Source organism: Sceloporus occidentalis, unplaced genomic scaffold (assembly GCF_023333645.1).
Source record: "Sceloporus occidentalis isolate IW3139 unplaced genomic scaffold, rSceOcc1.0.p SCAF_288, whole genome shotgun sequence".
NCBI lineage: Eukaryota > Metazoa > Chordata > Lepidosauria > Squamata > Phrynosomatidae > Sceloporus > Sceloporus occidentalis.
This window is the reverse complement of record NW_028317268.1, coordinates 488,386-504,852: the sequence shown is the minus strand read 5'-3', so window position 1 is coordinate 504,852 and position 16,467 is coordinate 488,386. Positions and strand designations below refer to the sequence as shown.

Sequence of the window (16,467 nt, the reverse complement as noted above, 5' to 3'; positions counted from 1 at the left end):
ACGGCACGTTGGTTGCCTGTTTAGTGGAAATTATTGCATCTTACGCGATGACATCACAGGTAACCTGCGCTGCGGCACCTGGCAGGTGTCCCGACAAAAATATTTGCAAAGTTTGCTGTCTGGGCCGAGCGGCATCTGATGTCTGCCTGCCGACGTCTGCACATTCACAGCCGGATAGAAGAACCCCCCCCCCCCCGGGGTACAAGAATTGCGAAGGTTATCCCTTTACTCTCTCAGTAGAATTAGAGTGCAAGCTCTCGAGACAGCTTAGGTCTATTGCTCAGGCATAAAGCCAAACATAGCAATGGACCTGAAAGAGACCTAAGTTGTCTGGAGAGCTTACACTCTAATTCAATAAAAGGCATCACCTTGACTCTACTTCCGTTACTGTATTTCCGTGGGTAACGTGGTAGCCTTTTACTTCTGCTGGGAAGCTCTTCCACAGATCTACTACTCTTCCTTCCATTGCATCTGAGCCTCCAACTCTCCGTTTTTAGATTATGGCCGCTTGATCTAACATTTCTTCCCGGGCTCTGTTCACTAAATATAATATAATTTGGCCGTTGTACAGCGCTGCAGGATAGGATGGCGCTATGTAAATAATTCTTTCCTGCCAGATTCACTCGTTATTTCATGAGCTTAAGCTGAAGAACTATTATTTGGAGAAAGGACCCCCCCTCGAATTAGTGACAACCCCTTGAAATTGGGGGGCAGACGGTGAATTCATCGACCCCCAAATACCCCCGTCTTGGGGCAGGTGTAACTATATATAAAGGAGACAGACCCGAAGACCCTTTAAATATTAACCCTTTCATAGACCACCCTGAAGATTCTATGCAGACTCAACATTTTAGCCAAATGGCTCCAATACCGGTCACCATGGAAACTGTAATGTTCTTTAAAAATACAATGGAGTCACCTGTATTCAAGCAGGGAGATCAACCATAACATACTGGGAGCAAAAGCACAAACTGGGATTCTTACATATGATCCCAGCGGGGAGAGAAGAGGAAGAAGCCAGCGCCAGACCAAAAAACCCTGAGCCTCAGAGGCAAATCCCAATACGGGTTCTACCCCCTACATATATATCTATATAGTTACATATATCTATATATACATATATATGAGACAGCAGCGGGAAGGCAGGCCTGTTAGAGACATATTTCCCCTTCATATAGAATGCGCCGCAGTGAACGTTACGTTTTATAGATGAATGACTTATTATTTATTGTTTTATACAGCGCCATCAAATTCCGTAGTGCTGTACAACGGGTAGGAAGACCAGTGACATTTCATGGCTCGCCCATAACTTATAAATTGCAAGCTCTTTGGACAAGACCCTCCAGATCTTTAGATTTTGTTGCACTATGCACCACTTGCTGCTATGTCCTGATTACTCATTGTACAGCGCTGTGGAATACGTCGGCGCTATGCAAAGGGCACATGACTACATGGAAATAAATGGGGCAGAACCTCATGCTGCGCAGCCTCCCGCGGTAATTCGGATACTTATTACAGGTTATATTATATACATAGCCACGCTGAGGCCTATCTCTGCTCCGACCCTCACAGCGACCACAACATCAAACCGCCGCTACAAGCGCACTAGCGCAGGCCGCTGGTTTATATGGCGATGGCCTCTATCCAATCACAGTACATGGTCTGTATCACGTGGGCGGTCCAAGGCAAAAGGCGGGAGTTAGCGGGTCAGGTTACGCAGCGGATAGGGCGTGCTGTTGTTTGGCGCCGCCCCGTTCTCGGCCTCCATTCATTCTGTGTGTGAGGCGACCGGTACCGGCAACATGGTGGAGAAAGAGGAGGCCGTGATTAGCGAGGAGGAGGCGGCGCAGTATGACCGGCAGATCCGCCTGTGGGGGCTGGAGGCGCAAAAAAGGTATTACCCCGGGGAAGGCTGCCTGGCATGGGGGGTGGGGAAGCTGGCACAGGGGGTAAGTGGGGGGAGGGGTGATGCTGTGAAATGAGTGAGTGGATGAAGCTGGTACCTGAGTGTATATGAAAGGGGGTGGGCTGAGTATGTATATAAAAAAAAAAAAAAAAAATAGGGGGTAGGGGGCTGAGTGTATGTATATGTGGAGGCCGGCACTCTGGACAGGTCGGAGGGATGGTTACATAGAAGGGTTGTTGGTATACGGTGTTGCCCGGTTACCTGCCCCGTGCCTCTGAATGGTTAGCGGCCCACAATATAAAATGCTGGACAGCTCCCTGATGTTATGACTGGGTGACGGCGCTTGGGGCCCCACGGTCTCTGCGCCTGTGCACTGTCACAGGCCACCTGTCTCTGGTTAGGACGTGTCTCTCCCTCGCGCCTCGCGCCCCTCTCCCTCGCGCCCCGCGCTGTAAGCTGACGCTCTTTCTGTTTCTCTCCAGGCTCCGCACGTCTCGGGTGCTTCTGGTTGGGATGAGAGGCCTCGGGGCCGAAGTGGCCAAAAACCTCATCCTGTCGGGTGTGAAAGGACTGACTGTGTTGGACCATCAGCAGGTGGGCTCTAAATACAGGCTTTATCACTAATTACTAAACCGAGAGCGTGGCCCCCCGAAATATGCTTCCTGTTGGGTCACATGACTGATGCTGGTTATACTAGACAACCCCCCCCACTCCTTATCATACTGCCTGTGGGAAACAATAGAATGGCTTGGTCTTAATCACCCAGTCGGACTCTCTGACTAATGAAAGTCTATGGAGGGACGGACTTCATTAGCATCGCCATAAAGCATCAGCTCAGTGTGGTGTTTGAGCTGGGAAAGTCACCCAAAATATCACATGACTGACAGCAACGGCGGCTCCGGGTCTGCAGATAAAGGGGGGGTTAGCGGGGCTTCTTTTCATCACCTTTAATGCATAAAAACCCCTCGGCCGGCTCGCTGATTTATCTATACATTATACAGGGGGCCGACTCGGCTCTTAAGTGCAGTAAATAGATTCCCCACTAGAGGGCGATCATTTATCATCTAGCAACCCTGGGAGAGAAATATATTGGTTTTCAGGACCCACGTTTTTCCCGCTTTCTGTTCTTTTCAGAGATTTCTGCTCGTTACTCTTCAGTTTCGGTTCTAACCGTTTTTAAGCTTGTTGCCCGTCGGTTATCACGTCGGTAAAATACCGATTAACTGGCGGCGCTGCTGAGTGTACCGCGCATGCTCGAGGGGATGCCGCCCAGCACAGGCGGCAGCAGGGTCATGTTTATGCCCCGTGGGGGGTGTGAGGGGATTATATCTATAAACCTGTCTGATGTCATTAATGGGGTTTTGCCCCCGGTCAGGTGTCCCCGGAGGACTCGCGGGCTCAGTTCCTGGTTCCGTCCGGCTCTCTCGGCCGTAACCGTGCCGAGGCCTCCCTGGAACGTGCGCAGAACCTGAACCCCATGGTGGACGTGAAGGTGGACGCCGAGAACATCGAGGAGAAGCCGGCAGATTTCTTCACGCAGTTCGATGCGGTAAGTACCCCGGGGGGGGGTCATCCGGGGGGCAGATCTAAAGGAGTTGATGCCGATTGGTCCCACTTTCAACATGGGGTAGAAGCCTGGGTCTGGCAGCCATATTGCGTGTTTTTGCGTGCCCCCTTACACCCCGCCACTGGTGGGCTTAGCCCCAGCCACGTTCTGCGTAGTTACCCCCCTTACTGTCTTCAAACGGCGGCCTTTTAATGTATGTACCCCCGGTGTAAACACGGCATGTGCACAGCGTTACTGGCTTTAAACAGGTTGACGGCGGCCCCCCGCTGCACGCGGACCCCCGCCGCCTCTCCTCTCCCTGCCAGCTTTTTGTGTCTAGGAGGAAATGTGGAGTAATAACAGGAAGCTGATCTGGGGAGGAATTATTGTGTATTTTATATATATTTCTTCCTACAAACCGCGCGGCGGGTTTAGCGTGACGCTGACTTGCATTTTGAGTGACGATAGAGGAGAAGCCCCTCATGGGCAGGTCAGAGACCCCCCCCCTACAGATCTATGGAGCAGCCTCCCAGCAGAAGTGGTAGAGGGTAACACAGTGAGGGTATTAAGCATGCATGGGATAGACATACGGCTCCTGAATCTAAGACGAGACCAACGACTGATTAAGTAAAAATGGGCCGATCGGCTGTGAAATTCTGTGTTTTTAACCCAAACGTTCCGGTCGTCTTTCTTCTGGTTGTTAAGATTTTCCGCAGAGCCGTCAAAACATAGTCCGCTTGACATGATGTAGAGCCTTAAGCATGCGCGAGCCGGGTAACGCGACACGCGTGGGCGCAGGACGCCCCAACATGTCACCGATGCCCCAGAAAGGGTGTCACGGATTCCTGGGTCAAAATAACCGGCAGGACTGACGAGAGGTTTCCGTGACGTCCGCGTTCCTGCGGTGACCGTAAACCAGACGAGGGTGCCGGCGGCCGGTGCTGCGGTCGGTGTGTCTGCCGGTCCCGCTGGAACCGCTGAGTTCTGTTTAACGGAAGCCTCCTTGGTCTCTCTTAGGTTTGTCTGACCTGCTGCTCGCGGGACCTCCTGGTGAAAGTGAACCAGATCTGCCGCAAACACAGCATAAAGTTCTTCGCCGGCGACGTTTTCGGCTACCACGGCTACATGTTCGCCGACCTGGGGGAGCACGAGTTCGTAGAGTAAGTATATTTAAAGAATAGCTACATCCGCCGACAGACCTCAGAGGTCTCTTTTTCATGTCTGTGAATCTCGAACCTCGTCGGTCTCGGTCCCCTTTAACCGATGTCTTGGCCGTCCCGTTTAGACACCGGGGTGGAAGTAATATACGTTTTTAGCGAATTTATTCGTTCCTGGGGGGCGCTATACAGAGCGTGCTACTTCACTCAGAGGGTGGTAGATACGTGGAACTGTCTCCCAGCAGACGCGGCGAGGTCTGTGAGGATCAGGACTAACGGCTCGTATTTATCTCAGGGAGAAGACCAAGGTGGCCAAAGCGAGTCCCGAGGCCGAGGACGGCCCCGAAGCCAAGAAATCCAAGATGGATTCCACAGAGACCACGCTGGTTAAGAAGGTAGCCGACGGCTGGCGTGTGAAACACGTTGGGGATGGGTAGTGGATGGCCGGACCCGCTGGGGATGTGTACGGGCTGAGATGGTTAATACGGAGGGGGTTTTGGGGGTTGGTGCTCGGCTTCCCAGCTCAGACCACAAAAGTGCCCCCCTAAAAATGCCTTATAATTATTAATATTGGTACGGTAGCATTATCGGCGGTGGTAGCAGCGGCGGTGGTAACGGTAGCGGGAGGAGTGTCACATCCGATAACTGGACACATAGGGTGCGGGTGTGCAAGGGTTAACGATACCAGCCGTCTGGTCACTTAAACATACCACAGGGGGGTCCCGCGGCGAGGCTGGCGCTCCCGGTGTGGACAGGCCGGGGGGTGATAGGATGAAGCGGCTCCTCCCTTGGCGTTAATTTATTCCTCTATGACATCATCGCAGCTCTCGGTTTCTTTTTTGTCTCCTTTCTTTGAGACTCCGCGACGTGACATATGTATATGAGAAAGCACTCAGGGGAGGGGGGGCACGTGTTTTATTCCTCCCCGGCGAGCAAACGCGCAGCCTAACGAGAGCGGAATCATGTCTGAACATTCTGCGTTTTAACTTCATGTCGGGGGGGGGGGCATTTAACTCCCTGTGTACCAAAATACTAGCGATATAGGAACAGTGCTGTCATACAGTGCCTCGTACCGCCGGACCCGGTGCAGGATGAGCCGGAGGCTGCTGATTCCCGAATGGCTGGTGGTCAGAACCTGCCGGCAGATCGGCCCCCGTCCGGCCCCCATCTATTCTCCGTTTCCCCTGCTGTAACGACTCAAACCTTAATCAGTCGTTGGTCTCGTCTTAGATTCAGGAGTCGTATGTCTATCCCGCGCATGTTTTAACCCATTCAGTGTACGTTTTAAATGGACGCAAACAAGATTTTTCCCTTATCCAAAAATTCATTTTTCTTAATCAGATTTAATTAGTTTTTTTTCTTAAAATTATTGTACTTCGTCCGCGTTTATCTCCCGCCTTACGGAGGTCAGCGAGCCGGTGACTGGACGGACGCGGCTGACCGAGCTTTGGGGGCGCTTAAGGATTTCTGTGGGTTTTTTTTTCCCTTTGCGAGACGAGCGTTCGGATCTAAAGACGCATAAAGTTTTAATAAAGAAAAAAAAAATCCAAAAGTTACAATTTAAAAAAAAAAAAAAAAAAAATCTGACATTTATATTGATGTAAAAACCAATTTTGTGCAATTAAGGCTGTTTGAAGCGGAGCGGCGGTGAGGTTTATTTGTTATGGGGGTTTATTGTTCTTTTCTCCCGAGGGGGCAGTTACCGGGGTATTTAAACGCTCACAGAAGCAATTTTCTTTTTAAGGGCAGAGGCACCTCTTTAATGCAAATGACTCTATTGAAATGCATTGTGCTGCCGCGCAGGAACGCTGTCGCTCGGCGGCGGCTCATGTCCCCGGCGCTGTCCCGCGGGACACGGCGCGGCCGCCTCGCAATCTACTTCTGCCGCTCAGCGGAGGAGGCTTTTCAAACTATATCTAGAAACATCTGCCACCTTTCTCCACGGTACGGGGGTAACCAGCAGGTAGCCTTTCCAGCCCCTGAACTAAAACTCCCATCACCCTTAGCACCTCTGCCCTGGAGAACGGCCCCATCCGGCCCCCGGCTCAAACCTTAATCGGTCATTCGTCAGTTGCATGTTTAAAGTCCTTCACTGTATTACCCTCTACCACCTCTGCCGGGAGGCTGTTCCGCTTATCTACTACCCTCTCGGTAAAGTAAAACTTCCTCACGTTACATTATAGTTAAGACCGGGGCATCCACAGCCTGGCGTATGTCTAAATGGGAGGCAGAGGCAGGTTTAAGTTGTCACCGTGCTGCCCCATATGCAAATTATGTAGTAGCTCATTTGCATTCTGTAAACGCTGTTCGTTTAACACTGGAGGTGTAAGAGTCTGTTGAGCATAATGGGAGTTGGACGAGGCTCGGATCTGTAAATCTTTGCTTCTTCACAGAAAGGGTTAAGTGAGTTGAGCGATATGAGTACCTGTGGCCCCCCCCCCCCCCCCGTCCTTTTATAAAATTGTCAAATAAAGTTGTGTTGGAGGGAATGTTTGCGGCGGGTTGTGGAAAGTGGAGCGCGGTGTCCTCGGCTGGCGGAACGCGTCGTCTCATTATCCGCCGGTGACATTGCTGCGGCCCCAATCAGCGCTGCACTCGCCGGAGGGGGCCGCGGGGGCTCTGCGTATTCCCAGCGCGCCGGCTGATCGCACGTCTCCGCTTTTTGTCCTTGTCAGAAGGTGCAGTTCTGCCAACTGAGAGACGCCTTGGAGATCGACTGGAGCGGCGAGCGGGCGAGGGCCGCCCTGAAGAGGACGCCGGCCGACTTCTTCCTCTTCCACGGTAAGAACACCGCAACTCTGGGCCGGATCCGGGGGGTCGCGTGACCGCAGGGGTTTACCTGCTAAACGGTGAGGCCGGCCCTGGGGTAACGGATAGGCGGGTGGGCGAGCCGGGGCCCCTGGCTAATGTATGGTTTATGTCTGACGCTCTCTCTGCACGTTGTGTCTGTAAAGCGATGCTGCAGATTCGTGGCCCCCGCCGGCCCCTGCCATAAAGTGAGGTCAGACTGCTGCATTTTGGGTAATTGGGCTCAGAACGCATAGTGAGGAAATCTCAGAAGTCCTATTAATGTAATTATTGTTTCCTTTTATATGCGGGGTATTCCCACCTCCCTCTCTAACTCACTCGACTGTTAATGGATCCAGTGCCGGGATAATTACCTGATGCTGCACAGCGAGCCGCGCCCCAGCGCTGTATCTGCTTTATGTATAGCGCTAACAGACTGTGCAGCCCTGTACAATAGCATGATGCATTCAGACGGGTGTACTCGGTGCTGTGGCTGCATGGTGCGCATTGCGACGTCCCCAAACGATCTATCCGACGTTCCAGTGCTAAACCTCCCCACGAAGCGACGTCTTCGCATCCGGCTCGCGGCTTTAATGCTCGATGCACGGCGTGTTTCATTTCCGAGTGCGAGCCCTCTGAGTCAATGGATTTAAACCGGTGCTATGGAAACAGAGGGACTGGTATTGTGAGCCTGTTAGCGGGTTCTGTTTGTTCTGATTTCCGTCCTGACATCTGTCGGCGCTCGGCGGGGAAGCGCTTCTGCGGATCGTAAGCTCTGCAGGCCGATGGGGACCACTTCCTGTCTGCCCCCCCCCCCCCCTTGCAGTGACCCATGTGTGTGTTTTGGTTTTTTTTCTGTAGTTATAATGAAGTTCAGGACTGATAAAGGACGAGATCCGCTGCCCAGCAGCTACCAGGAAGACTCGGAGTTGCTGCTCCAGATCCGCAACGACTTGCTGGAGTCTCTCGGGGTCAGCCCGGATCTCCTGGCCGACGACTTCGCCAGGTAACCCCCGGATCCCCCCCCCCGCCTCGCGTAACACCTACCTCTGTATGAGCCTCGTTATTCTTTAATAACCGGCGCAGGACTCGGAGGGTGAAGGACTGTTTTTTTTTTTTCTGAAATATTCCCAGGGCTAAAGAAAGGAGCGAGAAGACATCTTGTAAATATTACACAGAATGTATCGCTTAATTCTAAAAATAATAAAATAAAAATGTCTAATAACGAGACCCTCCATGCATTACTCTGCCGCGTCCATCGTGGAGGGGAGTTTTTAGGGGTTTATGGGTTCGCTTGTGTGGCGGGTTTGTTAGCGTTGTCGGCAGCCTCGCGGGGGCTGAACGCGGTTTGTCTATCGATGGTAACTCTCCGCTGTTTCCTCGTAGTTACTGCTTCTCGGAGATGGCGCCCGTCTGCGCGGTCGTCGGGGGGGTCCTCGGCCAGGAGGTCGTGAAGGTAATTCCTGCGCTGCGTTTCGCCTGATCGCCTGCAGGGGGCGCTGGTGTCGCATTAATGCCGTGTTATTGCAGCGTCTCCGTTTATAGGATGTGCTTTTCTCCCCCTGATTTAAATCTTCAGGGGTCTCAGGATGGCAGCTGCTGCTTTCTTACCTCTCTGAGGTACCAAGTCTCCCGGAAATGCAGTTATTTCTCCCGCCGTCCTGACGCCTGCGCGATTATCCCTGATGGGCTCTTTCTCTCCCCCCCCCCCTCTGTCTCTCTCTTTGACTTGGGCGCAGTCTGCCCTTTGCGATGTCTTTCGCTCTTTTTATTCCGATGTCTCTTTCGCTCCGCAGGCTCTGTCCCAGAGAGACGCCCCTCACAACAATTTCTTCTTTTTTGACGGGATTAAGAGTAACGGGATTGTCGATTGCCTCGGAGCCAAATGAGACGAGCCCTGGGGGGACTCTTGGGACAACACACACAGTACGGGGGTATTGGAAGGATTTGATTGGCCGTTGCCATACTGCACCTGCTCCACAGAACAGGAGCAGTGTTACCCTGCAGCCTCTCTCGGTGTTCCCTCTGAGGTGACGCAGGCTGAAGCCACACTTCGATTAACGATATATCTGTAAAGCACCAAAAACCGTGCGCCTGTCCCAGGACTGGAACCAAATAACGGGAAATGTGTGTTTTCTGCAATTTCGGTTACTTTTTTTTTTTTTTTTTTTGTACAAAATTAACCACTTCATAGAGAGAACATAATTTGCAAGCGCCGTTTAGGTAATCCGGTCCTTTTAAATTCCAAACCTGTTTCGTTCGTCTTATTGTTCTAAGAAAAAAAGAAAAAAAAAAAAAAAAACTTTCGAATTTGGTTTGTTTAGCTGCGTAACTGCGGACAGATTTATTTTTTTTTTTAGTATTTTGGGGGTTTTTGCAATAAAATATGGTATTTTGAATGCTTTTGCAAACCGTTGTATGAAATGTGTATTTTGGGGGGTGTTTATTGTTACGTTTATCGGGTAAGCGGACAGAAGCACAGAGGCATCCGGATCGACACGAACTATTAAAGCTGCTGTTCCACTTTAGATGAAACGTTACTCGCTGTCTCGAGCAGGTTAAACCAATAAACCTCCGGCAAACTTTTATTCTTCCCGCATAAAATACAACAACACAGCTTTGCCGGCTTTTATGTCGCGTGTATTTATTCCCTGCTGAAATTATGAACGAGGGGGAAAAAAATGATGAAATTAGTTCTGGGGAGTTTCAGAGCCGGGGGAGCGTGTTACTATGTGACGCTCGTGCTTAGAAACCCCTCTGTACTCGTACTTTAACTTTAGCGCATTGGTGGTACAAGTGGGATACCCCGGGAACAATCGGTCACTAAATCGGAGACGACGCCTGATTAATTTCTTAATCGAGCCGGAATGTCACCCAAGATCTCTAACTCGTCGCGGGACGTCCGGCCCCCATCCCTGCTCGGGCTGCGCGGGGTTAACGATTCCCGCGGGTGTTTTTTACCGATCACGTGACTCGCTGTTCTCTCGACAGACAGGTTAATTCTGCTCGTGCTGACGGGCTCTCGTTTAGTCGGAGAGGCGTAGGCGTGCTGTCGGCAGAGGGAACATTCCGCCTCCCGCCTGGCAATTTTCACGTCGTCTCGCATTACCGCTCACCGCGGTAACCCCGGCGCTGGCAGCGATGTACCGGCATCACCGCGATGTATGGGCTCTCGTTTGATAATATTTAAAGTTTTGTTCAAATTGCAGCTTTTCCGGCGATGTACAAAGTCAGGGAACCTTGGAAGTTCTTGGTGATCTCCGTATCTTCTGCCAGCTGAACAAAACATTTGATGACAATGAGTACAAGTTCCATTATTTCACCCCATCGTAGTTACCAGGATGTTACCCCAGCCGGACTCTCCGACTAATGGAAGTCTATGGAGGGACGACTTCATTAGCATCGCCATAAAGCATCAGCTCAGTGTGGTGTTGAAGCTAGGAAAGTCACCCAAAATATCACATGACTGACAGCAACGGCGGCTCCAGATCTGCAGATAAAGGGAGATTATTGGAACGAAATTAGATAAAACCAAACATTACTGTATACAGTGCTGGGGGTTATTACTGTATACAGTGCTGGGGGTTATATTACTGTATACAGTGCTGGGGGTTATTACTGTATACAGCGCTGGGGGTTATATTACTGTATACAGCGCTGGGGGTTATTACTGTATACAGTGCTGGGGGGTTATTACTGTATACAGCGCTGGGGGGGTTATATTACTGTATACAGCGCTGGGGGGGTTATATTACTGTATACAGCGCTGGGGGGTTATTACTGTATACAGCGCTGGGGGTTATATTACTGTATAGAGTGCTGGGGGGGTTATATTACTGTATACAGCGCTGGGGGGTTATATTACTGTATACAGCGCTGGGGGGTTATATTACTGTATACAGCGCGGGGGGGTTATATTACTGTATACAGCGCTGGGGGGGTTATATTACTGTATAGAGTGCTGGGGGGGTTATATTACTGTATAGAGTGCTGGGGGGTTATATTACTGTATACAGCGCTGGGGGGTTATATTACTGTATAGAGTGCTGGGGGGGTTATATTACTGTATAGAGTGCTGGGGGGGTTATATTACTGTATAGAGTGCTGGGGGGTTATATTACTGTATACAGCGCTGGGGGGGTTATATTACTGTATAGAGTGCTGGGGGGGTTATATTACTGTATAGAGTGCTGGGGGGGTTATATTACTGTATAGAGTGCTGGGGGGGTTATATTACTGTATAGAGTGCTGGGGGGGTATGCTCCCGTGTTCCATGACACTTCTGATTGGTTCCCGGGGTAAGCGTATGACAGGTTTAGAGGCGCCGTGAGGGCGTTGTGATGTAATAAAGTGACCGCGTGGAACTTGTTGCTTAAACGATAAGTGAAAGGTTTGTCGTCATTCTCTCCCCGTTGAGTCAAAACTCCGACCGACAGACCGAGCGTCAAAACAGGAATCCGAGTCTCAAAAACCCCAACTCACCCTGTAAACAATCCCTGTCATCAGTCCCGACGTTCTTCCGATCGGCTGTTTGCACCGAGGCGCTGATGCTGACGCCGCTGGGAAGTCACCGCGGGGCGAGGCGCGGGGCGGTCAGCACTTTTCATGCTTGTGATGAAGTCGGAGAAACCACAGAGAATGTGATGATCGGGGCGGCGCGTCAATCAGCCCTTTCAGGTCCCGCTTCTCCTTTTCGCGTGGACCTCTCTTCTGGTCTGGCGTGACCGTGACTTATCAACGCAGTGACAGAGGGTGGTAGATAGATGGAACAGCCTCCCAGCAGAGGTGGTATAGGGTAATACAGTGAGGGGATTAAACATGCATGGGATAGACATACGGCTCCTGAATCTAAGACGAGGCAGACGACTGATTACGGTTTGAGTCGTTACAGCCGGAGAAACGGCGACCAGACGGGGGACTCTTTAAACGCGAAGCCGTAATATTGGAATATAAATAATATAATGTGTATAGAAACAGCAGGAAACGGCTTTATAAATTAAACGGGGTAAATAAACCCCATTATTATTCTTCTAAATGCCCCACTCAGTCACACTGATACCCCCAGCCAGGCCTCTAACCACACCCACTAAACATGCGCCCCCCCCGGTCCTTTTGGTTCTGAAGCCCCGTCCCGTCAACTGTTGCCGGGCGGAGTGGATCGACAGAAACCCCCCGGGGTCCGGACGTCACATTAATCCTCGTGACCCGAGTGCTGGCTGCGGCCCAGCTGGGGCAGGGAGCGGTGAGTCAGGGCAGCGCTTCCCGGGGTCGCTCAGGACAAAAAAACAACAGGAACCCGCAAAGGAGAAACGCAGAGGGCATTTCAGAGCAGGAGCCCCGGGGGACGGGGCAGCTGCGCAGGGGCAATTAGACGAAGCGCAGAGCTGCCGGCTCGTCACTAGCGAGAGGACGCAGATCCCCCCCCCCCCGGGGTGATTCTTATTACCTGCCATGTAACAACAGTATGTCTGCCCCCCCCACACTGTATAATACATATAGTACACCTCTTTAGTACCAAATTCCCTGATGCCTCTCTCCCCTCCTGATGCCCCTCTTACCTCCCCTGATGCCCCTCTCCCCTCTCCCCTCCCGATGCCCTTCTCCCCCCCCCGATGCCCCCTTTCTCCTCCCCCTGATGCCCCTCTTTTTCTAGGAGGTCAGAATGTTTGCTGGGTATGAGGGGATCGCAGGGTTCTACGGCCCTAAAAGCCCCGATAATGTGTATAGAAACAGCAGGAAACGGCTTTATAAATTAAACGGGGGAAATAAACCCCATTATTCTTCTAATAAATGCCCCACCCAGTCACACAAATACCCCTGCCCCAGCCACACCCTCTAAAACAAAAGCGCCTCTTTGAACTTGTTAAAGTTCGGCCAATAGGAATACCCTATATTGCCCACTCCTTTAGGAACTCGTCCGTTCAGTTCATGGGGGGGGGGGTCTTCCCTCCGGGACTTGTAGCCCCCTTATAATTGCTGCCCCCCCCTAAGATCTTGGTACAAACACCCTCAGGCAGAAAAATAAGCTTGAATCCAATTTTTATTGAAAAGAAATACAAAAAAATCAATATACAAAAAAAAAAACCTCGATCACAAATGTACAGAAAAAAATCCAGATGTATACATTAGAGATGTACAATATTTACAGTCTTAAAGAGCCCCCTCCTTCAAGGGCCTTCGTCACACGACACTCCAGCCCCCCGTCCCTTTATTCTCAGTTCCGAGACCCTTTAACACAGCTGCCTGCAACTCTCAGTACCCCCCACCGAACACGAGTGATGAGAGTTGCACTCTCCCTTTAAATATCATTGCCGCCGGTCGTCTGCGAGGGGGTGACGGGAGAGACCACGTCGCGGGGGAGGGGGGTGTCAGGGTGAATTTCAGCCTAATAATAAATATCTGACCTTCTTTCAGTTAATCTGTCATAAACAAAAATATAGAACATTTCTCATACTGTACAAAAAATAATAATTAAACTTTTTAAATATTTTTTTTAAAAGTTCGGTCAAGAATCTCTATTTTAACGTTTTTATTTTTATTATATCTTGAAAATAAATCGTGAAAACTGACATTTTTTGTTGAAATGATGGGATATCAAGCCTTTCAAGGACATTAAATATGATAAATCGTCAGTGCAGAAATACCGGCCTGGCCGTGACGCGGAGCTCTGCGCAGACTCCTCCGTCAGGCCGCGCCGTGCGAGCGGGAAGCAAGGGGGGGGCGGGGCTTATTCTCAGCCATTCACATGCTCGGACACCGTACGCGGGGGAGAAAAGAGAAACTTATCCAGACGTTATTAAATCTGAGGGCGTCCCTCGTTAACGGAGCAATAAAGCTACACATTCAAAATGGGCTCGTTATATTCACAGTCAAAATGCATTTCTTTTGACACTAGTGGTTTTCGTATGATTTTAAAGAAAAAAAAAAAAAAAAGAAAATTTGTTTCTAGAACGTGCAGCTCGTCTCGCTAACTTTTTAAAGGCTTCAAGAGTCTCCGAGAGGCCGGGTTTTGACCCGATCCCGAGTCCCAGTTTAGCAGAGCCGGTCCGGGATTTACAAGTCACTGCCTGGCAGGAAGACACCAAATTCTGGAACGGATCTGGGGGAATGGATTTAGAAAACGGCTGCCCTTTAATGCTACCCGAAAAATATGGGACCATAAGTAACATAGAAAATTATGTAATTATGGCCAAAAAATAAATAAAAAAATCATAATCTTAAGGGCAGATTAAAAACGGACATTTTTTTTGGTCCTGAAATATGGCCAGAAAAAAAAAAATAAAAAAAAAAAATAAAAAAATCAAGAAATCAACCTCAAATAACCTTTTTGAGGATTAAAACCATTTTTAATATAAAGAAAAAGAAATCTACAATTGGACAAAAATATATATATTTGTCCAAAAATAAATAAATAAAAAAATCCTGTGAATTTATCTTTATTCCGGTAAAGACTTTATTTATTTATTTTTAAAGCGTCCATGGCCAAGAAAAAAAAATCAGGTTAAAAAAAAAAAAATTATATTAAACCGCAGCAAGGACCAAAAAAAAATAAATTTCATAAGACCACGTAACTGTGCTGAATGTGTTTTTTTCTGGATATTAGGCTATTATCAGGGGATCGGAACGCGTCGGACACGCCGGATCTTTTACCGCCATCCGCGGCCAATAGAACCATTAACATGCAAAGTGGGCCCACAAGGAAAAAAACTTCATTTTTTTAAAATGTTTTTTTATAGCTTGTCTTGTTCAGATTGAATCGGCGAATGGCAATTCAATATGGCTCACAAAAATACCCATTTCTAGCCACAAATTCGTAGGCAGGAGGCCACAGGGGCCAAAAAAGGTGGCGTATATTAAGTGCTTCGATTCTTTGAAATTCTCTCTATTCTGCCATTTATTCCCCTCCCCCAACAATACCGAACAGGGGTGCAAAAAAAAAAAATCAAAAAAAAATCCCCATAATCCCTAACAAAACGATCACCGATAGGCGATTAAAGATATTTTGTATTAACCCGTATTAATAATTATAAAAAGAGACACGGTAACGGGGTGGAAACCGGCGTAATGCTTTTTTTTTTTTTTTGCCCAAAAAAACGCGTCTTTGATAAGAAATCCGTGACTCTTGTAAAAAACGTTTTCCGGTGAAACCAACGGGAACATCAGGCTGGAAAAGCACACGGGATCCGTTTTACTGTCACCCGGAACCAAAAAAAAACAAAAAACTTTCCAGGATCGCCTAAAAAAAAAAAAAAAAAAAAACCACAAAAAAAAAACAAAAAACCCACCCGTCGAGAGTCAAAGTGTCCTCGGCTGCAGAAAAGCGTCTTTTCGTATCAACGCCGGGAGACAGAAGTTCTGGATGGCACTCGGAATTCCTCGGTCTTACGGGGTCATCATGGCTGCCTCTCATTGGTCCAAGTTCAATCGATGCCCCTGCAGCCCACCAGCTTCCGCCCAGCAGAAGAAGCAAAGACCGGCAAAGCGGACACCGGTGACCTCATCGCCGCCGACTCGGTTCTGGTAATTCGCCAACGGGGACCCCCCAAGTCCTTCAGTTGTGCGGCAAAATCTCCACCAAGGGGTTGTATAACGCGGTCAGGATCTCGTATATGAAGCGAGTTAATTGCCACCGCAGGGGTCTCAGCCATCGCCTCTCTCCCACCTGTCTCTGCGGACACGGACAAAAACGAACATTAATATTTTTGATTATAATAAAAAATAAAAAAAATTAAATAAAGTACATTTTTAAAATGTCCTAACCTCCCTTTATAGGACACTGAGCTGCACCACCATGGGGTACAAAGTCATCCAAACAGAAGAAAACGCACAAAAAAAACAAACAAAAAAAACCCACTGTCCCTTTAATTTGCATCCCGTACAGGATATAAAATGTAGCCATCAACACAAGTAGCGGTAACTTTGTAACGGGTCCAGCTGACGCAGGGTTAAGCGGAGCGCGCGCATGTTCCACAAAGCTTATCACAGTAATTAGCAATTTCTTGCAGCTATTTTAGCAGATAAGGGCCTAATTATCTCGTCGGCTGCTTCCCGCCCGGCGACCGACCGGCACG

General features: G+C 49.5%; 1 protein-coding gene across 1 annotated transcript; it reads left to right on the top strand.

The window, feature by feature from the left end:
- The first annotated feature begins 1,802 nt into the window (after window positions 1-1,802).
- On the top strand, window positions 1,803-9,285 carry LOC149275439 (SUMO-activating enzyme subunit 1-like). The gene is made up of 9 exons (XM_089504720.1): window positions 1,803-1,894; window positions 2,389-2,500; window positions 3,282-3,455; window positions 4,470-4,612; window positions 4,905-5,004; window positions 7,285-7,390; window positions 8,258-8,402; window positions 8,783-8,852; window positions 9,193-9,285. The coding sequence occupies exons 1-9, from the start codon at window positions 1,803-1,805 to the stop codon at window positions 9,283-9,285; spliced, it is 1,035 nt and encodes a 344-aa protein (XP_089360846.1).
- The last annotated feature ends 7,182 nt before the right edge of the window (window positions 9,286-16,467 follow it).

Coding starts and splice junctions, on each gene's coding strand:
- LOC149275439 (XM_089504720.1), top strand. CDS start 1,803: ATGGTGGAGAAAGAGGAGGCCGTGATTAGCGAGGAGGAGGCGGCGCAG. Junction 2,501..3,281: donor CTGTGTTGGACCATCAGCAG/GTGGGCTCTAAA, acceptor GCCCCCGGTCAG/GTGTCCCCGGAGGACTCGCG. Junction 5,005..7,284: donor AGACCACGCTGGTTAAGAAG/GTAGCCGACGGC, acceptor TGTCCTTGTCAG/AAGGTGCAGTTCTGCCAACT.